Source organism: Eurypyga helias, unplaced genomic scaffold (genome assembly GCF_000690775.1).
Source record: "Eurypyga helias isolate BGI_N326 unplaced genomic scaffold, ASM69077v1 scaffold9798, whole genome shotgun sequence".
NCBI classification, from domain to species: Eukaryota; Metazoa; Chordata; class Aves; order Eurypygiformes; family Eurypygidae; genus Eurypyga; species Eurypyga helias.
Genome location: NW_010267536.1, coordinates 22,325 through 44,125, shown reverse-complemented (window position 1 = coordinate 44,125; position 21,801 = coordinate 22,325). Strand labels below are relative to the sequence as shown.

At 46.3% G+C, this 21,801-nt stretch overlaps 1 protein-coding gene across 1 annotated transcript in view; it reads left to right on the top strand.

Moving 5' to 3' along the window:
• Positions 1 to 10,383: 10,383 nt before the first annotated feature.
• The window catches only part of LRP4 (low density lipoprotein receptor-related protein 4), a gene marked incomplete at its 5' end in the record, with an annotated part of 30,380 nt that continues 18,962 nt past the window's right edge, over positions 10,384 to 21,801 (top strand). Inside the window, 10 exons of the mRNA XM_010157453.1 lie at positions 10,384 to 10,500; positions 13,172 to 13,285; positions 13,723 to 13,839; positions 16,387 to 16,515; positions 16,853 to 16,972; positions 17,104 to 17,229; positions 19,516 to 19,641; positions 20,090 to 20,224; positions 20,393 to 20,518; positions 21,565 to 21,795. Coding sequence (XP_010155755.1) covers positions 10,384 to 10,500; positions 13,172 to 13,285; positions 13,723 to 13,839; positions 16,387 to 16,515; positions 16,853 to 16,972; positions 17,104 to 17,229; positions 19,516 to 19,641; positions 20,090 to 20,224; positions 20,393 to 20,518; positions 21,565 to 21,795 — 1,341 coding nt within the window. The remainder of the gene's footprint in view (positions 10,501 to 13,171; positions 13,286 to 13,722; positions 13,840 to 16,386; positions 16,516 to 16,852; positions 16,973 to 17,103; positions 17,230 to 19,515; positions 19,642 to 20,089; positions 20,225 to 20,392; positions 20,519 to 21,564; positions 21,796 to 21,801) is intronic.

Here is a 21,801-nt window from a genome sequence, read left to right as displayed (position 1 = left end):
CCCTAACCATTCTATGATTCTAGGTGTGAAAGATCTCAACCCAATGTTATGAAAATTTATTTCCTTCTCACTTCTCCTGTTACTTAAAAGTTTGGAAATAGTGAACAATGTGGAAAACCTTGGGTGAAAAGAATGGGGTTTTGAAAAATAAATTAACTCCAAACTGAGGTGATTGATCTTAGGTTTAAAGATGATTAGTGAAAGGGTTATTGGGTAAGAAAGTGACCTTAACCAGAAAAATCAAAGAAAATGGAAGGAAAGCCTGCATGTTTATGTCCAGTGAAGAAAAGTGTGAATTGGAGAACTTGCCATGCTCCAGAAAAAGCAGATGAGGATCTGAGAACTGAAGAAATAGTGTTAAAATCTCAAAAGAGCAGGACAGAAGAGGCTGTACTTAACTGCTTGGGCTGAATCACAGAATCACTAAGGTTGGAAAAGACCTGTAGGATCAATCATCTAGTCCGACCATCAACACAACTCTACCATACCCACTAGACCATGTCCTCAAGCACCATGTCTACACGTTCCTTGAATACCTCCAGGGATGGTGACTCCACCACTTCCCTGTGCAGCCTGTTCCAATGCCTGACCACCCTCTCAGTGAAGAAGTTTTTCCTAATATCCAATCTAAACGTCCCCTGGTGGGACTTGAGGCCATTTCCTCTTGTCCTATCACCACTTACCTGGGAGAACAGACCAGCACCCACCTTCCTACAACTTCCTTTCAGGTAGCTGTAGAAAGCGTTCAGGTATCCCCTGAACCTCCTTCTCCAGGCTAAACAACCCCAGCTCCCTCAGCTGCTCCTCTTAAGACTCGTTCTCCAGACCCTTCACCACCTTTGTTGCCCTTCTCTGGACACGTTCCAGCATACCTATGTCCTTCTTGTAGTGAGGAGCCCAAAAGTGAACGCAGCATTCAAGGTGTGGCCTCACCAGTGCCAAGTACAGAAGCACAATCACTTCCCTACTCCTGCTGACCACACTGTTTCTAATACAGGCCAGGATGCCGTTGGCTTTCTTGACCACTTGGGCACACTGCTGACTCATGTTCAGCTGGCGGTCAAGCAACACCCCCAGGTCCTTTTCTGCCTGACAGCTTTCCAGCCACTTGTCCCCAGGCCTGAAGTGCTGCCTGGGGTTGTTGTGACCTAAATGCAGGACCCGGCACTTGGCTTTGTTAAACCTCACACAATTGACCTCAGGCCATTGATCCAGCCTAGCCAGGTCCCTCTGCAAGGCTCTTCTACCCTCCAACAGCTCAACACTTCCACCCAACTTAGTGTTGTCTGCAAACTTAGTGAAGGAGCACTCGATCCCCTTATCCAGATCATTGATAAATATGTTAAACAAGACCTGCCCCAAGACTGAGCCCTGGGGGACACCGCTTGTGACTGACCGCCAACCAGACGTCACTCTGCTTACCACAGCCCTCTGTGCTCTGCCCTCCAGCCAGTTTTTAGCCCAGCAAAGAGTACACCTGTCTGAGCCACGAGCACCCAGCTTCCCTAGGAGAATGCTGTGGGAGATGGGGTCAAAGGCTTTACTGAAGTCCAGGTAGACAACATCCACAACCTTCCCCTCATCCACTACGTTGGTCACCTGGTCATAGAAGGACATTGGGTTGGTCAAGCAGGACCTGCCCTTTGTGAACCCATGCTGGCTGGTCCCGATCCCCTGGTTGTCTTGCACCTGCTGTGAAAAAGAAGTTGAACACGAATATGGGGTTTTGGAAAGTAAGGCACATGCAATAACTCAACTGGTTGTGCTGAGTTCTTACTGAGCATAGAGGACGACTGGGGGGAGAGCAAGGGGTGGGGTGTCCAGGGGGAAGTGCTTGTTTTATTTTGGTTTGGTTTTGAGGGTTTTTTTTGGTAAGTGGAAGTTATGCTTGCAAATCTATTGGAATGCTGGGAAAAAGTCAGTAATAATTTAGACAAGAGATACTTGCTGATAAGGGCTACTTTGCACTTTAACAAAATCCAGCACCGAAGGTTTTTAAACTGAACAGGCATGGTGGGATTGGGAACAGGAGGAACGACCTTCCATAGGAACTAGTAGGAGATGGTTGAAAGCTTACAAAAGTTGCTTGCTTGTACAACACATGGGTCTTCTTGCCACGTAACGTAGATTCTGAAATTTCAAACATTCTTGAAAGCAATCTGACATGTTTATGGATGTAAAATCCACTGAGGGCTGTTAAAGATGAATATGCCACCTCTTGTTCAAGAAGTCTTTGTATCGCATGTAGATGGAGATTTTGTTTTCTAAGAAAGGACATCTACTGGCATGCTATGTTCTTCGACCTTTGGCATCTCCTGCTTCATCTGGTCTATCTCTGTGACCTGGGCTACAGGTACCTTGTGGTCTTGCACTGTAGTAGTGGTATATCCCTTAATATATTCTATATTAGGGAAATGTGACCCATATGAATTTGAATGGAAGTTCTGCGAACTAGGGAGGGAGTAGCAGTGAACTGTGATCAATCTGCTGATGCTCCCTGGGACTGGAGGTTAGGAAATATATAAGGTTGAGACAAAGAGTGTAGAAACTGTGTTTGTTTTCTGTTTAATTTACAGTTTCCAACAAGGAAAAGGAAGCAATAAGACTGACATGAAGGGAGCTTTCTAGGAAACAGCATGCGTAAGACGGGAATATTTAAATCTCTCACTCAGAATACGGCTTGTGTTGTAGGTCTCTGCAATTTAGAAAGACGGACAAGCCAGCATGTACAGGGAAGGCTGGTGGAATTGACAAGCTGAGAAGGGAGATGAAGAGCTGCATTTAGACAGGGTAGAAAAGTTACTCAAGGGAGATGACTGGAATATAAGCTGCCTTTTGAAGTATTGCATTGTAGTGAGATAAATACAAAGAGGACTGTTTCAGCAGACATCCAGAAGTTCTCTGAGTGAAATTTACTGGAGAGTAGAAAGCCAAAATAAAACTTAAGCAACAGGACTAAGGACTTTATAGAAATGCTTAATGCATGGCTTCAGTGCACAGTGTAAGGTTGTAGTGGAGGAGATGTAGAATCATAGAACTGTTCTGGTTGGAAAAGACCTCTAAGATTGTCGAGTCCAATGGTCAGCCTAGCACTGCCACCACTGTCCCACCTAGGAACACTTATTCCAGTAAGCCTACTGAATCTTGCTCTGAGTAGCTGCTCATTACGAGTCCAGGTATGTGATATTACTATTAGCTTCTAAGAACTAGATCTACTCTGCAGTGTAGGTTCCTGATAGTTTTCTGTGCTATTTCCGATCTTGCTTAGTCACTATGGCACTGCCACTTTTTTCTAGAGCAGATCACTTGCTTAATCACTCTCTTTTGCTTGACATACATCAGCCTTGTGAAGGTATACTCATTTGTGGGGTTAACTTGCTATTTGATTTGTTTGCTGACTGTACCAGCATCAAGAAGGCCACAGAAGTGCAAGGGTAGGACTGGGGTGTAAGCCACTTGTAACAGCAACTTGAGCTCTAAATTAATCTACGCTTCTCACAAATCAGCACTGGTGCTTGCACATGGTATATGAGAATGGTCATTTCACTGATTTTCTTTCTTTCCCTGGCCATCTGTCTCTGAGATGCATAGAGTGTTCTGGTTGGAGTGACATTTTGGACAACTTCTCTGTTTTGAACTTGATTTATTTTATTGATTTATATCAGGTCTGAAACTGGTGAATTTCTATTTAACACAAATAATGAGCTGTAGGTTTGAATTATCCTGATGAGATCATCCTATAAGCCCCAGAGATATTAAAGGCCTAGTTAGGAAATGTGTGAGATTCCTCAATAACCACGGGGCTAGTCTTCATGCTGGGGTCAGCCCAGTGGCTTGTTTTGTCTCATAAGCCTAAGTCTGTGCAACCACTTATGGACTCTTCTGAGATGCTAGAGCTGTCAGGAGTGGTTTTTAGCAACACATGGAAGTACAACTCTGAGCTTTAGAGACAGGAATTAGAATATCTTCAAGTAGTTGAATATTCTGATCTGAAGAATGAACGCAAATGATTACGAGGAATGCCACACTTTTCCTGGTCTGCCTCAGGCTGATCTTATGGGGTTACAGGAATTCCTTTTTTTCTTCTGTGACTGCCCATACTTTCCACAGAAATAAAGGTGTGATCATCCTTGTTTTAAGGTCTAATTTTCCTTCAGTGTAACAGCTCCTATGTATACTGTAAGACGATATGATGACAAGGATCAGTTCCTGAAAGAGTTCCAACTACTTCCTTGGAAAGGGAGATGAGAATGGGAAGCCATTGGATTGCTGGACTCCTTGTAAAATGAGAGTGTGAAACCCAGAGTCGGGGGATAAGTGAAAATTACTTTAGCAGGTCAGGATTCAGTCTTGCATCTGTGTCTGTATAGCACTGCATATGCTTTAGTAGCTTACTAGATTCTGTGTTAATGCAATTTTCTAGCCTTGTACTAATCATCCGCCTTTTCAGTGAAAGCATGGTATGTGACTTGAAATGCAAGTGTGTAAGAAATCAAGATGCTCCTTAGGAGAGGAGTTGCATCTATGAAAAACAGGAGCAGACGCAGGGAAAGTTTCTTTCTTTTGAGAACGATTTTCAGTTTTGAGATAAATTCTTCAAATGCGAGTAGTTTTTTTTGTTTGGTTGTTTAAATGTTATGTTACAAACTACAAACAAATTCCCACTTTTTGAGTCAGTTGCTCTAAGTTACTCTTCAACTGTTACCCTTTCTGCACACCCCTGTCTGACTCCCCAATAAATATTTTCTATTTGTATGGGTGTCCTCAGGTTGTCTGCCTCTCATAGGTGTTTTCCCATCGTTTCTGGGTGACCCTTGCCTCTGCTTACCTGGCTGTGACAGGAACTATTTTTCTTGCAAATCTGAAGCCCTGCTGTGATGGGAGCCAATTGTTCCATGACATGTTTGCTTCCTGCTCTGGATCATGTTTACAAGCCAGAGTGCTGTAGTAATAATAGTAATAAGCAACCTCCCAGCTGTCATGCCAGCTTCATAGACTTTCTCTGGTGTCAGCTCTCTGGCTTGCTGGCAGTGTCTGCCTTGGAAGCCCTTGCTACACACGCATGGAATAGCGCAGCTGCCTTCCTGCCTTGTGCCAACAGAGCCGACTTTGGCCCGTCCCTAACGAAAGCCGCCTGCGAGCGGAGGAATGGTTTTCATTCTGCTCTCCTGCGCGCGCTTTGAAGTCCAGCGTGGTGTGAATGAGTCTTACTTCCTGTGGCAAGGGTGAAAGGACAACTGAGTAAACTTGGCCTGAGGATTGATAAATAGTTCTGTTTCTCCTAAGATATGCCAAATCCCCTTGTAACCGTTCCCCAGTAGAGCCTTCTTACTCTGCAATTCGGATCTGTGTCATACCTAATCAGCTTGTAAATGTGTAGCTCCTTGGGACACAGACTTGCTTGCTTAGGTCCATGCACTGTAGTATGATACTTCTTCATTTAAAGGGACTGGAGAAGAATTTACTCCTTTTACCTTAAGGCTTCCTGAAAGCGGTCTGTTGTTCCCATCTCACTGGGAAATTGCGGCTGTTCCTGTTGAGCTACAACTCATTCAAGCTCAGGAGAGGGTCTCTTCCTTGCCAGCAACAGGACTATCAGTATAGCCCGTTTATCAGTCCCACAAGAAAATTTTTTGAGGTGATGTGAGGATAAAAATGTCACAGGTCTTTTACTAAAATTAATGGAGACTTTAAAAGAATCATCTTCCCTCTTAAGCTTTCACTTAATCACCAGTGCTGGGCTCAGATGCGAGAGCTGAGGTGAAGCTTCACTTCTATACTTCAAGTTTTACAAATAGGAACTCTTGACAAGAGTTCAAGTTTCTCTTGAAAATACACCAGTTCCGTGTTTGAAACCATACTTTGTCATTGTATTGGGCTTGGAGTATGTGTGTTTCCTTTAAAAGGCATCAGAATTAATGCAGTGCCCCCTCGGGCAGAGTGCTTGTGATCAAAGGGCTGTGAAAGATTGGGTGCTGATACTCTTTTTAAATGTTTTCTTTCTGTTTTGTTTGTTTTTTTTTCCTATTGACCAGAAACATGCTTAAATGCAGTTCAGCAGTGCAATTGGAAACATTTTATGTTATTCTGAAACTAGAGTTTTTCTAAAATGTAGCTAGTAAAATGTAGTGCCTCCTATTTCTTCCTGAGAGTGGACTAACATCCTTTATTCTTGTTTCTGGACTTACTGCCCACTGTGCTACGGATCTCAGCAGACAGATCTCTGTGTGTGTGTATGTATGTGCTCGTACACATGCATGAATGCGCACATAGCTGGGGATCAGGCTGCACTTGTCTCTAATGGAGGTACCAGGATTTTTTTTTTTTTTAGTTTGTATTTATTTTTTAAATAACTCATTCTTCACATGACTGAGAGTTCATCTGATTAAACAAGCAGTATTGTTCAAACCACTGCGCTCCAGAGCTCCAAACACCAGTCGCTCGCTGTCCTTTGGTACAAAGCAACCTGCACACCGCAGGCACCGGGGATAAAGTGTTCAAAGGACAGTGGGACGTGATTCAGTCTGCGTTTCACCTTATAAACTTCCCTTCCCCACCCCCTCCCCTTCCCCTTCTGCTCAGCCATAAAAGAGTGCCCTGTGTAATAGGAGTTGGGAGAGGGGGAGGAATAGCAGGCGTACGATAGACCTAGCTTTGCTGAAACTTTGGATGATGTCCAGTGTGACCATGCAGAGGGATGAGCTCAGGGGAATGGTTGGAAGTTCAAAGGCCTTTTTGTGTTGCTCACTGTCAGTTGACAGATGTGCTCTCTTGGGCTGTCGCTGCCCAGCCTAGCTCTTCCCGACGGCTCCCCTTCCCTAGGCTTGTTCTCCATCCTGCCTCTCTGCTCTGCCTGGGGAGGTCTGTCTGGGCATTTGTCTGTCTTCAGCTCCATCCTAGGACTTGCCTTTGCTCGTATATTTTTGGAAAATATTGTTTATTTGCACAGATATGGAGAGATCAAGCTGGATTTGAGCAGGGAAGGGGGGATGAGGTTTAACTGTGTTTACTGTTGCATTACCAAATCCTGCTCTGAGTAGTTGTGAAAGCATGTTAGTGCAACCTGTGATCATTTTCTCATCAATGGAAGCAGTGCCTATGAAGGACTTGCAGCTTTCTTAGAAAGTAATAAATATCCTTCATTTTACAGGTTGGGGAAGTGGGACGAAAGAGACAGGACTGTCCCATGGCCATGCAAGCATCAGCATTAAGCTGGGAAGAGAATATAGAGGTTCTGCTTCCAGTCTTCTAGATTCTAATCCATCTTGCCCAAAGAGGTCTTGCTCCATCTGTGACAGTGAAAGGAGTTCCTGCTGCTTCATTTGTGTTGCCATGTACTCGTCTTCTGACCATGAAAGTGTGGCTTTTAAAATGAGTTACATGAGTTAAAGCAGTACACTTACCAAATTGTATAGCTGCTCCATGATGTCAGAACAAAATATAGTGGAAGTTGTTTAAATGTCCTAAGTGTGACCTCTTAACTTTTGAATTTCCTCTTAACTTCAAATTTCCAAACACTTCGGATATATTTACAACAGTACTAAACATTAACTCTGGGCTAGTGGTATGCCCTCAGCTTTAACTCCATAGGAATAAAACTCATCAAAATATGAAGTAATAAATGACCAACAGAAGAGCTGAATAATAACAACCCTAGAGCAGAGGGCTGTACAGTGGAACTAAAGCCTGATGTGTTTAGAATGAATAGAAGGAAACACAGGAATGTTTCTGTTTAGGCAGTTTGCTTTTTAATGGGGAGAATGGATCATGGATTGGGAGGGCAGAGCTCGGAAGAGGGGGCTAGGAAGCGACTGCCCCAGTGTGAAAGCTGTTCCCAGAATCTCTTGCATTTTCCTCTGAAGCATCTGTTTCTGACCATTATTAGATTCAGCTTACAAGTTTAGGTGGATCCCTGCCCTGATCCCATTGGCAGTTCCTCTGTTCTGCGAGACATCAGCATTCATTCATTAGTTTTTTTTGTCTTTAAGTGGGTTTGTGTTTTTTCTCCCTCCTTTAAAGGAGAGCTCCTGTAGAAGGGGATTTACCTCCCCCCTGGTGTTGTCTGGGCTGGCACACACGCTGTCTGCTGGGGTGGGAATTAGGACCTCTTTTGTATGTGGCAGTTTGTGTTTCGCCCTCTTCCCCCTGCTCTCCCTCCCCTCTGCTTGAAGCTCAATTTTTATATTTAGGGGGAGTATGAAATTGGCTGAACTACTCCCTGTAGGGGTGGAATTTCATTTTGTGTCCTTACCTCATGAAGGGATGCAGCAGTTCAGCGGGATAATGGTATCGGCTCTGAACCAGCGCTAATGGCCTAACCCTTTGGGAGCCTGAAGAATTCTCCCCTGGAGAGTCAGCATGCAAATTCCCTTCCAGGCGGCTCCTGTGCAGTCCTTTGGTGATTAGTCACGCTGGGACCAGGGAGAGCGGAGAGAAAAGCATATGCTGGGGGGATGGTCTTAGTCCTGAAAACACAGCTGAGGCCGCTGAAGGTTTGCCCGGCATGCAACGTGTGGAACTTGTGCTTGGGGGAGAGAGGGCTGATCTGTAGGACTGACCCCCTGAATCCAAAAACCTGTCTTGGTTTTGTTTGGAAGCAGAGTTTGGAAACTGGATTGTTTTTTCCCTTCTGCCTGTCCTGGCAAAGAAGGGGAAGCTCCTTCTCTGTTTTGATGCAGCAGCAGCACAGGGTTGATCAGAGAAAGCACAACATAAGGATACAGGTCAGCCATTGGAAAACCAGGCTGCTGTCAAACCTCTGGGATAAAAATAGAGATTTGTATGCTTCCCTCTCCTTCGTACCTCTCCAGGGCCTAGCAGTAGCTGGATCTGACCTGGATCTGACCTGGACATTTATCTGCACGGGTCACCCAGGACATGATGGGAAGAACCTTTTCTCAAGGGCCAGTGTCAGGTTCTGTGTTTTGTCACCTAGTACAGGGCTCAGGGTTTAGAGCAGTGATGTCTGCGGGGACATCCTCTCAGACACAGAGATGCCTGTACCTGCTGTACTACAGGAATGGCCGAGAAGATGAACCAAATCTGTGATTAGGAAAAGAAATATTAGAGCAAGTCTGAACTTAATTGCACTGGTGTATTCTTAGGGTGGGAGGCTTTTAGGACAGGCCATTGGTGGGAAACATTGGGGGATATGCTATAGAGAGCAGTGAATGAATCTGTATAGTGTAACCCATGCTGTTTTCACAGCCATTGGCAGCAGTCCTTGGCCAAGGGGAAATGGAGGGTTGAGGAAGCTGGAAAAGCTGAAAATGTGACTATTTGTTCTCGTTATTAAATCCTCCTCCTTGTGTGCTGTCTTCACGTTCTTCTTTTACCCACCCCCCTCCCCTCGTGCTCCCACCTCCAGGACAGTGTTGGCAGGGGAAGAAGTAGCAGCATAGCAGAAGAGGGCTGGCCTGCCTGGTGACAGATGGGAGATGCTGTCAGCAAACTGGGCTGGGATGAAAGGGTTGCAGGCACTAGCCTCTCCAGCCCTTGCCCCTTCGCATCACTGAGCACGTGTTGTTCTTTGGAGAGCATACCTATCAGGAACAGTCTTGTGCAGCTCCTTCCCTACCACAGCTGGCAACACTTAAAAGCATGAACCTCCTGGGATTGAGTGTTACTCTCATCTGTGGAGGGAAGGACAGGGCTGATGTTCCCCCTTGAATTCCAGCTTTGTGGCTCCAGGCCTCTTCACACACTGTGCATTTGTGGTTCCATTCAGTTGCCAGCAGACTCCTGTGTAGGCAAGCAACATCCCATGTCTGCCCCTTTCTTCTCTCCCTTTTGGAGACCTCTCGCATGGATTGGACTCTATTGCCCGCACCTGAGGTACAGCACGTTATCCCCAGCAGCGGATTCCTGCCTCTAAGCTTCTTGCAGGTTTGTTAGACAAAAATGTTGACAGAGTCCCTGTGCTGGAGCATACATTGTAGCATGTACCTTGCAAAATTCGGTTCCCAAAAGCGTTGCCTCTGATCATTCTCACCTTGAAGAACTCGCTGTGTAATAGAAACAGCATGGACTGCACTGGAAGGCACGTAGGAAAGATGTTGATAATGTAATTTAGCTTGTTATAAAACAAGCGCAGTTATGGGAAGACAGCAAGCTCAGGGATGAAAGAAAAAAAAAGGAACTCAGTGGGGGGCTTGTGGCAGCTACTTTGCTGTGGAAAGGTCAGTGCTTCTCTGGGGAGAGGAGACTACCAAGCTACAGACCTACCCTGGGCCCCCATCTGAGGGTCAGCTCTTACTCATGACTTGAACTGTTACTGTCTTTTGTTTCAAAGAGGTGTAGCCCTCCTCCCTCAGGAGGGAAGGAACTTCGCTTTCAGGAAGGAAGCTGGCTGCAACTCCATGAGGTGTTTCTTTGCTGTTGCAGTGCTGCCTACTTGCTCTCCCTTGGACTTCCACTGTGACAACGGGAAGTGCATCCGCCGGTCCTGGGTCTGCGATGGAGACAACGACTGTGAGGATGATTCTGATGAACAGGACTGCCGTAAGTCACCTCTCGGAGGGGAGAGGGTGGGTGCAGTGCCTGCCTGCCATGGCTGGGGAAAGTTGGCTCTTTTTATTACAGGAATGTGAGAGTTTATCCCCTGAATCAGGCCTTCGGCTTGTAATGAGCTATATCCTGCCTCTGACAGAGGTGTGTGTACCTGTGTCCCTATGCCCTGCCACCTTGGCACCTGGCTTGCTGTTCAGCTGCATGACCTTGGGGGAGGGGATGCTTCTCCATCCAGCTGGAGAACCATTTATGCCCTGCAGCCTGGCTAGTTAATGTCCCATGAAGCACTTCCCTGAGCTGAGCTCTTCGTGTCCTCCCTTGTTCATGGAAACACCTAACCCCTGCCAAATCCTACTGAACTGCATGTCTGGCTGACTTCCTGTGGCCTCAGGTTCCACTGTCTGACTTGTCTGCTGTGCCGGGCTGTCCCTGCATCCTCTGCCTTCAAACAGAGCTCCCTCAGGAGAGGGAGGTGCCGTAGGGATGCTGCCCACACAGAGACTGGTTACCCTGAAAGCTGACTGTCTGCTTCCATGTGAGGCACCATCTTCAAAAAAGCTGCCATGGCAGGCTGCTAGCTGTGACCACTGCTGTTGTGCTATTAAAATGGAGGGAATTTTGCCCGAGTCTTTGGAGTTCAACCTCCTCCTTTCCCCTCTGTGTTGAGGACAAGGATTACTTGTGATTGGCTTCCATTAGCAAACGGTGTTCAGGGATACAGTTTTCCTTCTCCACAACAAACGGTCAGGTCCATACTTGGCAGCACGTACCAGAGAAACAGCATGTTACATAGCACTGGAACTTCAGCCTCTCTGAAACTTCCCTGGTTGCTAGGGTTGGCATCAGGCTGCAGTTAGGAGCAGAACTGCTTTGCTGTCTGGTTGAGATGGTTGCAGCTGCTTAGTAAGCATCGCTCTACAGCCCTTGAATTCGGCAGAATTTGTGTGCATGGTGCTCCAGAGTGGCTCCGGTGGAGGAACCACATCTCAAGAAATGCAAAAATAAAGCTCTTGGCTGTAAAGTATTCAGTGTACAATACTTGAGTGGAAATGAATTCACTTTTTGATCAGTATGCCCCTGAGAAGGACTTGGGGGCACAGGTGGATGAAAAGCTGGACATGAGCCGGCAGTGTGCGCTGGCAGCCCAGAAAGCCAACCGTATCATGGGCTGTATCAGAAGTGTGGCCAGCAGGTCGAGGGAGGGGATTCTCCCCCTATACTCTGCTCTGGTGAGACCTGGTGTCCAGCTGTGGAGGCCTCAACATAAGAAGGATATAGACCGGTTGGAGCGAGGCCAGAGGAGGCCACAAAGATGCTCAGAGGGCGGGAGCCCCTCTGCTATGGGGACAGGCTGAGCGAGTTGGGCTTGTTCAGCCTGGAGAAGAGAAGGCTCCGGGGAGACCTTATAGCACCTTCCAGTACCTGAAGGGGGCTAGAAACAAGCTGGGAGTGGACTTTTTACAAGGGTCTGTAGTGACAGGACAAGGGGGAATGGGGTTAAACTGAAAGAGGGGGGATTTAGATTGGACATCAGGAAGAAGTTCTTCCTGGAGAGGGTGGCGAGGCACTGGAACAGGTTGCCCAGAGAAGCTGTGGATGTCCCATCCCTGGCAGTGTTCAAGGCCAGGCGGGATGAGGCTTTGAGCAACCTGGTCGGGTGGAAGGTGTCCCTGCCCATGGCAGGGGAGTTGGAACTAGATGGGCTTTAAGGTCCCTTCCAACCCAAACCATTCTAGGATTATGTGATGTGTGCCTGCCCTTTTGGGTAAAGGTCTGGGAAGCAAGATTCAGGGGTTGACATCCTGTATGACGTTCTGGATTGCAGGACTAAACTCAACTTTCCAGTCTGTTCAAAGATTTTAATGAAATAAAAGGTATATAGGTCTGTGTCTGTTTGGTCTCGTATTTTTCAGAAAATGTTGGAATGCCCTCATATCTAAGACAGCAGTGGAGTAGGGCGTGATCAAAATATTTGGAGACTAATGAAAGGAGGAAGGCACAGTTCTGTGAATCAGAGACTGCTGTTCAGACTAGCACATAACAGTAGGAGGGTTTCTGTTGGATTGAGGTCCTTGAATGCTAATTTTGCAGTCCGTTTCCTTTCCTCACCGGTCTGCAGTCTCACTTCCCTAGAGGATTGGCAAAGAGGGTGGAATGTGTCTGCAAATACCGAGGTGTTTAAGTTTTCTCTTCCCCTTTTCAATGAATACTTCCTTTCCTTTGAAGATAGCTTTGGCATTTTTGTGAAAAGAAGGTGGAGATATAATTCTACCAGCAATTACTTGTTAGATATTGGCAGGGCCTATTAATTCCTTTATAAAGAGGCCTGGATTGCCATATTTCTGTGCAGGGTTCTCTTGTGGCTGTGCTAGAACACCAGCATAGGGTGGGTGCTCCATCTCTCTCTTTTGGGTACTTCCTCCAACCCGTATTCTCAAGTTTTAGAGCCTGCTGTACTATTGACTTGTGGATAGAGTTGGAGAGAGACACAGGAAATCTCATAGTGGCCCCCCTGGTGGTGTTAGGGGAAGGGAAATGAGCTCTCCAACATTGTGGTGTCCATAGAGGATGGTGTTGCTTGATTTGTAATATGTCATAGACTTGGTGTTCTGCAAAGAAAATCTTGCCTTGCCTTCACCTGATCTCCATTGTGTCCCTGCAGCTCCACGAGAGTGTGAAGAAGACGAGTTCTCATGTCAGAATGGATACTGCATCCGCAGCCTGTGGCACTGTGATGGTGACAATGACTGTGGTGACAACAGCGATGAGCAGTGTGGTGAGTAATGTGGTCCTGCAAGTATTGCCTGGCCAGCCCTTTAGAAGGGGTTGCACAAACTCCAACCTCCACAGTTCTAAGATCCCCTGAGCATGACAAAGGGCTCACAGCTGGCTTGTCTGGGCTAGCCTGGTGGGATGTTCTCTTCCCAGGGCTGGCTGCTTGGGGTCTCAGGCTGTGTGGCTTACCTGCCAGGCAAGAATTACTTGGGACCTGCTATTCCTTGACATGCCATTGTGAAGTCCGGTGGATTCCTTTTAAATCCAGCAGTCTGTGTCAGTTAGATGAACAATGAGGGTTTTGCTTAGGCACTGCATGACATGGTTTAATGAGCAATCTTGTTTGTGGGTGCCCTAGGAGCTTCAGGAGCATGGTGCGGTTGTATCCTGGGTACTCTGAGAAAAGCCAAGCCTTTGTTTGCATTGCTGTCTCTGCAGATATGAGAAAGTGCTCGGAGAAGGAGTTTCGTTGTAGTGACGGTAGCTGCATAGCTGAGCACTGGTTCTGTGATGGTGACACAGACTGCAAGGATGGCTCAGATGAAGAGAATTGCCGTAAGTGCTCTCATTGCTTTGTAACCACAGGAAATAGCCCTTTGGACCTGCTCCTGTCTTGGGGTTTGGCACATTTTCTGCGGCAGAGATCAAAAACAAGTTAGTCTTGCCTGTACTGGCAACTATGCTGCCTTCTGTTGCCTACCCCAAAGGGCACAAGAGAATGGTATATCTCTAGTGCTACCTCACAGGCATACTTTGTCTGTGCCTGGCTGCTTCTCTGCTCCTTCCCATGGCTGTGTGACCTTGAGTCAGAGCAGGAGGCTTATGCTTTACTGAATACAGCTCTATATAAAACTGTAGGAGGTGGAAGGTGGTGGGGGGCAGGAGAGAAAACTATTCCCTTCTTTTTCCTCTTGTCTGATTTCTGCCTGCAATTTCAAGGGAGGCTCTCCCCACTGACAGCATCGTCAGGGACTGCACGTCCCCAGCCGGCACACTGCAGGGTCTGCTTGCTGCCTGGCCATCCTTTTCTTCTCTTGGATGCTTTATGCAGGATGGTGTCTGAAAAGGGGTGGTAGGACAAGTTAGCTGGCAGCTGATGTGACTGATGGAGAAGGGAGGGCTGTGAGAGCCCACAACAGTTGTTTTCTCCTCCACCTTCATAGGCTTGCAGCAAGTGGGACAGGAGCCTATTATGTCCCTTCCTAACCCCCACTGCCTCTCTCCTGTGTCTGTGAGCGTCGGTGTCTGTGGAAGTTGCAGTGGTCCCTTCCCCCATGCTGCTTTCAAAGGCATTTTGCAGAATTTGTTCTAGATAGCAGGAAACTTCAAAAGGCTCTGGGAGGGGGATCAGGGCCGCCAGCTCCTGAAGGGCAGGGGGAGTGGATGCATGGGGGAGTTGTCTTTTATCTCTCCAGATAATGAGAGTTGGCAAGGAGCCAGGGGTTGCAAACATTTCTAAGCCAGGAAAGGGCTCTGAGAGGAAGGTCCCTTCTTCCCCTCTCCTTTCCCCCTCTCCTTTTCTCACTTCCCCGCAGGCCATGAATAGGCCCTCGGGAAGGGAGATGTTTCAACCTTGCCTCCTGCAGGAGTGAAGGGACCCCAAAACTGGTGCCCCTGCTTCTCTGAGCTGGAATGCTTCTCCAGTCCTGAGTGACAGTTGTCTCTATAAGGCATTTTAAGTAATGAGCAGCTGTGTGGTGCTTAGTTGCTGACTGGGGTTAAACCACAACACTCACTATGAAGCTCAATTTGGCTACCTCCCTTTCTCTTATCTTCCTCCATGTGGTTGTCATCTTTTCCTTATCTCCAATCCTGCTTGTCATTCAACTAGGACAAGGTGGGACTACGTTATATGTTTTTGTGTGGGGTGGTTGTTTGGGGTTTTCTTTTGTTGCTGTGTGTGTTTCTTTTGGGCAGGTGTGTGTTAGAATTAAATCACACTACATGAGAATTTAAGTCACTGACTCGTTTTTTCCTCAAGGAGATCCAAACACTCCTTTCAGGCTCCACACGTTAACACCCATTTCAGTATCCAGCCACTGGATACTCACTGAACACTTACTGCATACCTGCAGGCCGTGCCCGCTACTTCAGGTTGGAGAGGCAGGTGTAGCTGCATGGTGTAGCTGCAGGAGCATTTCCCAGACTGTCAGTCTTTCTCTTCCCTGTTGTTTAATGGATTTATTTTCAGAACTCCTGAGTTGGAAGACTCATATGCCTGAAAAATGCAGTTCATTCACTGGACAGTATGAGAAGAGGTATCAGATTCTGTTGTGTGGGACTCAACAACATTTTTCATCCCTTCCCACGTAGTGTACTGTTGAACAGAGAACACTGGGCAAATTCTTGTCAGTGGTCAAATTCTTGACTTAGTTTGTTGAGGTTTGCCCAGGGTCATCTGTCTGGCAGTGCTCCTTACTGATAAGGCAGTTTGTTTAGCGACAGCTTGAGAAGAAAGGGAGGGGGGAAATCCTCAAAGGTCAGGTGCAGATCTAGGCACTTTGCTGCTTGCTTGCTTCCCTTGGTCTTCAAATGCTTATTTTTGTTTAAATTTTAAGGGAATCATTCCATTCTTTAACATTGAATTGACATGCCTCAGTCCTTAATGTAGAGCTACCCCAAAGAGTATCTTTACTTTTCCATCTGGTTTTGTATCTACCTTTTTCAGGTCTAATAAACAAATTGAATACTTTCTGGAGGGCACTAGTATATAGTATCTCCAGCATAAGAAGGAAATTGACACTCTTGGATCCTTTTTGTTACTTTCCCATCAATCCTTCCTTCTTCATAGCTATTTCCTTCTCTGGAACTTAACGGCTCTTGAAAAGCTTGTGTTTATAGCCTAATATCCTGTGTAATTTAAAAAAAAAAATATTTTTAACGGATTGTCTGCATGGGTGTCTTTATATCTAGACTTAACCTGCCCCTCAGTGAAGCACAAACAGCATTCAAGTTCTCCTCAGTAATACAAGTCATGCAGAGCTATGCAGCAATGGCTAGTAATTACCACTTGCTAGTCCATTACCAGACTGAGAAGGTTGAATCGACTGGGTTGTGCCCTGTCACCTCAGGCATTTTTTTTTTCTTTGATTCCTTTGTTAGCATCAGATGTTCCAGCTGCCACCTGCAGCTTGGAGGAGTTCCAGTGTGCATACGGACGCTGCATCTTGGACATCTACCACTGTGATGGCGACGATGACTGTGGGGACTGGTCTGATGAATCTGACTGCTGTAAGTTAGTGCAGGGTGATATATTAGTCCAGGCATCTGAGTTGCAACCCTAAGTGGATTTTGCATTGGCTGGAGAGGGGTTGCAGTGTAGACAGCAATCTAATTGTTCACACATAAGCTGGCGCTTTCATGATATTTTTTTTTTAATTCAGGAAAGTGAGAATAGTGAAGGGAACTGTGTAGTCAGCATGCTTCTGCGTACAGGAATTAAAGCAGTTTCCAGAAGGCTGTTCAAGACAAAGTTCCACAATGGTGGAGCTTAAGGGTGGTGCTGAAGGTCTTTGGGGATGTTACGTTGGTCTGAGTTTGCTCTTCATACTCTTTACCATCTTTGCAGCATCTCACCAGCCTTGTCGCTCTGGAGAGTTCATGTGCAACAGTGGCTTGTGCATTAACGCTGGCTGGAGGTGTGATGGAGACTTCGACTGTGATGACCAGTCAGATGAGAGGAACTGCAGTGAGTGCGGGGAACTGCTGGAAGCATTCAGTTTTTGCAGATGCAAAAGAGAGATTGGGAGTGTTTGCATTGGAATTGTCTCTTCTGATACTTCTTGCTCATCTAATGTGGTTTTTTTTTTGGTCCCTCAGCTACATCTATGTGCACAGCTGACCAGTTCCGCTGTAAATCAGGGCGCTGTGTCCGTCTGTCCTGGCGCTGTGATGGGGAAGACGACTGCTCTGACAACAGTGATGAGGAGAACTGTGAGAACACAGGTTTGGCCTGCTGCCTTGCTGTTCATAGCTAACGTTTCTATCCTGCAGGTAGTAGGTAGTGAAGTCTCTTTTGGATTGCTTCACTGAGTTCAGCCTAGAGTTTCTGTCCTTCTGAAAGAATGGGACCTATAGGCTATCTTATATGCTTGCAAACAGGTGCAGATCTGTGTGCTTAAACTAACTTAAGTGATGGTGTTTTCTGGTCAGATAGCAGATCCCTGTATCTTTGTATCCTGTCCCTACACTATGAATTACCACAGAGCTCTGAGACAATTCCATTCAGACTTGGAAACATTATTAGTGTGCAAAGTGGCTACCTTTGACAAATGGACTATGTCTAACTCATGCCTTCTCAATAGTTCTGGATAGCTTTCATGTTGCCTTGTGAGATCGCCAAGGAGTTCTAGCAGGGAGTGAGATCGAACAAGACTTTTTGTGGCAGTGAAGGTTTTGGAGGTTAAGGGTGGCAATTTCCCCCTTGGATGTTTGCTCAGGAGTCTCTTTCTCTCCTTCTAGTAATCATTTCACATATAGCAATTCTTTGATATAATAGTGGTTATGGAGAAGAGGAGGGTTTCAACAGACCCTATTGTTATGGTAGGAGTCAAAAACATTTAGAATCTTTTGTTTTCTGTAAATCCTGAAGGATTTCTGTAGGCCTTGTTGAGGAACAGTGTGTATTGGTCCATGAATTCGTCGCAGTGGTTGGAGCCCAGCTCTGCATACTGACCCTTCTGGATCAATGTATTTTAAACAGTGGTGTTAGGGGTGACAGAAGGGATTTGTGAAACTGTACGTCTTGTTGAGGAGGGGATAGTGGGTATTCTGCAAGGACAGCTGAGCTCAGAGAACCTGCAGAGGCACACTCTAGACTGGTGAGCTGTCATGAGCACTAGTGTGCAGGAGATGGTGGTTATCCTGGAAAAACCATTTGTACTTAGACAGGCTGGTAACCCTGTTTCCTCATCCTGATAACGAAGCTTTTCAGAGGTACTGAAAGAACAATTGCCACCCAGAAGCCAAGTCAGATTTCCAGAGCCACTGGAACCTTTCTTTCTCAAACCAAACCCAAGGTGGTTGAGCTACAGCTGCTGTTACTGTGAGGTTCATTGTGCCGTTCTGCATTAGGTCTGTGGTGATAGTCAGCAGGTAAAAATTAACTCGGGGCTTCCAAACAGAAAGTGGGCTGGTTCATCTAAGCAAAATAGTATGCTGTCTCAATGTCTGAGCAAGAGTTAAAATCCTGTGTCACCTCTTGGCACCTCTTGGAATTAGAGCAGAATTAGGTTTTTATTGGCCATAGAGAGAGATTCTTAGAATACTAAGAGATCAGCTGATGTAAGGATCTTTATGTTCAATGTGACAAATGCAGTCCAAGTTTCCGAACCCTTCATATAACGCATTCCTGTGCTCTGAAAAGTGAATCTGCATGTGATTTGGTTTTATGTTCCCGGTTGGTGTGTCTGTTAGTTCTTATTTGTGCTTGTTGTTAATCTCCCAACTACACTTTTCCATGCTGCTTGCAGGCAGTCTGCCAATGGCATTGTTTCTTTGCTGATAACTGTATTGTCCTGTTGTCTTCCTAGGATTATCAGAGGGTGATGATTTGGAAACGGTTAACCAAGTCAGTTTAAGAGGTACAAGAAATAAAAGGCAACAGGACAGGGCAGTTACTGCTGAAGAAACAATCAGATTGGCAAAGTCCCTACAAACAGTATTACTTTACTTACAAGAATTCTGTAGAGTCTCCCTGCCAACAGCAGAAGTTGAAGCGTGTAGCTCGTGTGAAATCCTGTTGCCTGAGCTCAGATTTCAAGGATGCATGTAAATCTCACTCCAAGTCTGTCAGAGTGCAGTTAGGGCTGGACAAGATGCTCATTCCTAAGTAAGTTTAAGATCCATAGCTATGCTGGGGTGACATATCAGATGATTAAAGTAAGGAACTGACTCCTCTCTTGCACATGCTGAGTAGGGTTGTGGAATATGGAACCAGAGGGAACTAAGCCAGGGCCTTCCAGTCATTCTGAGATAAACTAAATAGCTGAACTTTCCAATAAAGCAACACTGGACTGAGTCTGCAGGAGGGTTCATAGGCCTCCAAATCAGCATAAAGGTATGTGGAGCAGTAAGGAGTGCCGGATGGACTGAATTCAAGGAAAGAGGAAGTCATGGATTTGTGCTCATAACTGCAGTTTGTAACAAATCTTAGAGTATCCTTCTCTTCACCGTGACTGTTGTTCCATCAGTAAGCCGTAGTGTGCTGACTTTCCCCTTCTTCTATTGCAGGGACCCCTCAGTGTGCCCCAGACCAGTTCCTGTGTGGGAATGGGCGTTGTATTGGCCAGAGAAAGCTGTGCAATGGAGCCAATGATTGTGGAGACGGCAGTGATGAGAGCCCGCATCAGAACTGCCGTGAGTCCTCCAACTTCAGTCTTAAACATAAATGGAGTCACTGTAATGCATGGGAGTCTGTTTGGTGTTGCTGAAGGATGTGTGTAAGGAAGAAGGCCTAGGCTGTAATAATGGGAGAGAATTGAAGACTGAGGAAAAAGGTCTTGGTGGTTTTGCCAATTACATATGGCAGACAAGGAATTATGGGGAGAAGATAATTATCTCAGGTAACAAAGTTTGTCGGCAGAGATAGTGAATCCAAAGAGCATATTATTCTGAGCTTTGTCATTCCCTTTAGTTGTGGCCTGCAGAGGAGTGTTCTGACTGCGAAGAGGCAGCTTCCAGCACAACTTATGTCCTCCCCCTCTTGCTCAGCCTGTTCTGAAGGGCGACTGCTGCGTAACAGCTGAGGACACAAGCAGCTGCCTGGTGGTTTCAGCTCAGTTGTCTTCACGTGTCCCTTTTGCAGGTCCCCGAACAGGGGAGGAGAACTGCAATGTCAACAATGGTGGCTGTGCTCAGAAGTGCCAGATGGTACGAGGGATGGTGCAGTGCACCTGCCACACAGGTTACCGGCTCCTGGAAGATGGCCGATTGTGTCAAGGTAGGTTTTTGGAGTGGTAGCCTCCTCCCTGCTGCTTTGATGTGCCTGAGGTTGATGGCTATGATAGGGTGTGAATCAGAGCACGAAGGCAGAAGGAAGCTGTCTGTGAGATTGCCTGGCTTGTTGATGATCTGATGGTAACTTTCTCCCTTTGTCTGTAACGTGCAGATGTGAATGAATGTGCTGAGGAAGGTTACTGCAGCCAAGGCTGCACCAACAGTGAAGGAGGCTTCCAATGCTGGTGTGAGCAAGGCTACGAGCTGCGACCTGACAAACGTAGCTGCAAAGCTCTAGGTAAAGAGGAGTTCAACCTTATCCTGATGTGTATGTGTTTGGTCCTGTTCTCATAATTTTGTCTCTAATGCTTCGTTGGCAGGATTATGCTGTTCACCAAGCCAATGTGAGGAAAAGGAAGTACCTGGATTTGTATTAGATAAGCCCAGGTTGTTGGTGAATGCCTTTGAAAATTACGTGTGATTTTGACCGTAGAGAAATACTTCACTGTTTCCATCCCCTGCCAGGAGGACAGACCTTGCCTTCTTTTCCTAGTACCTGGTCATTCCTGGTGACCCAGACCTTAGGACAAAAACAGCATCCTGCTTCTTTCTCTGTTTGGGAAGTGTCTTAACCTTTAAGGCAGCGAGGTTGTATCACACCTCCTTGTGGTTTGACCCTTGATGCTGGTCCCAGTCCTGAATGCTGTCAGTGGCTTCTGTATGGACATCTGTTTTTTATGGGCATCTGCACACTTAATTCAACTGTATTCCTCAACTCTTCTAATGCAGGAGCTGAGGAATTAGAAATTCCATTTAAACAATTAAGATTTCATTAGGAATTCCTCTAATGAAATCCATAAAGAATGTTAATAGTGTGGGATTTGTTTGTTTGTTTGGGGTTTTTTCTTTCTTTTCTTTTTCTTTTCCTCTGTGTCTGCTGAGTTTATATCTGGCCAAGAGAGATTTTAACTGTATCTTGTCTGTGGTAGAAGATGTGGTAGAGCGTGTGTGTTTGTATGGCTAGAAGGTGGATATAGGAAAAGGAAACTGTAGTCCAGCTCCCTAGTGGTATGGTTTCAGAGGCTGAGGTGAGGCCAGCTTAGGTGAGACCTGGAATGATCACTTCTTGCTGAGTGCGTGTTTGCCAAAAGGTTTAAAACTGCTCATCTTTGAGTTAGGATTGTGTATTGAGCATGTGACAACAGCGCTGTGAAATGTTTTGCACTTGGGAGTTGATTTCTCGCTACCAGTACCGCGAAACTATGTTCTGGGACTTGGTGCAGAAGGAATGGTAGGCAGGACCCTGCCAGAGTACTCTAATGCTGTCTTCCCTTATATTCTCAGGACCAGAGCCAGTGCTGCTCTTTGCCAACCGAATTGATATCCGACAAGTGTTGCCTCATCGCTCAGAGTATACGCTGCTTCTGAACAACCTGGAAAATGCCATTGCCCTTGACTTCCACCACAGCAAGGAGCTGGTGTTTTGGTCTGATGTCACTCTTGACCGCATCATGAGGGCCAATCTGAATGGCAGCAATGTGGAAGAGGTGGTTTCCACAGGGCTGGAGAGTCCAGGTGCGT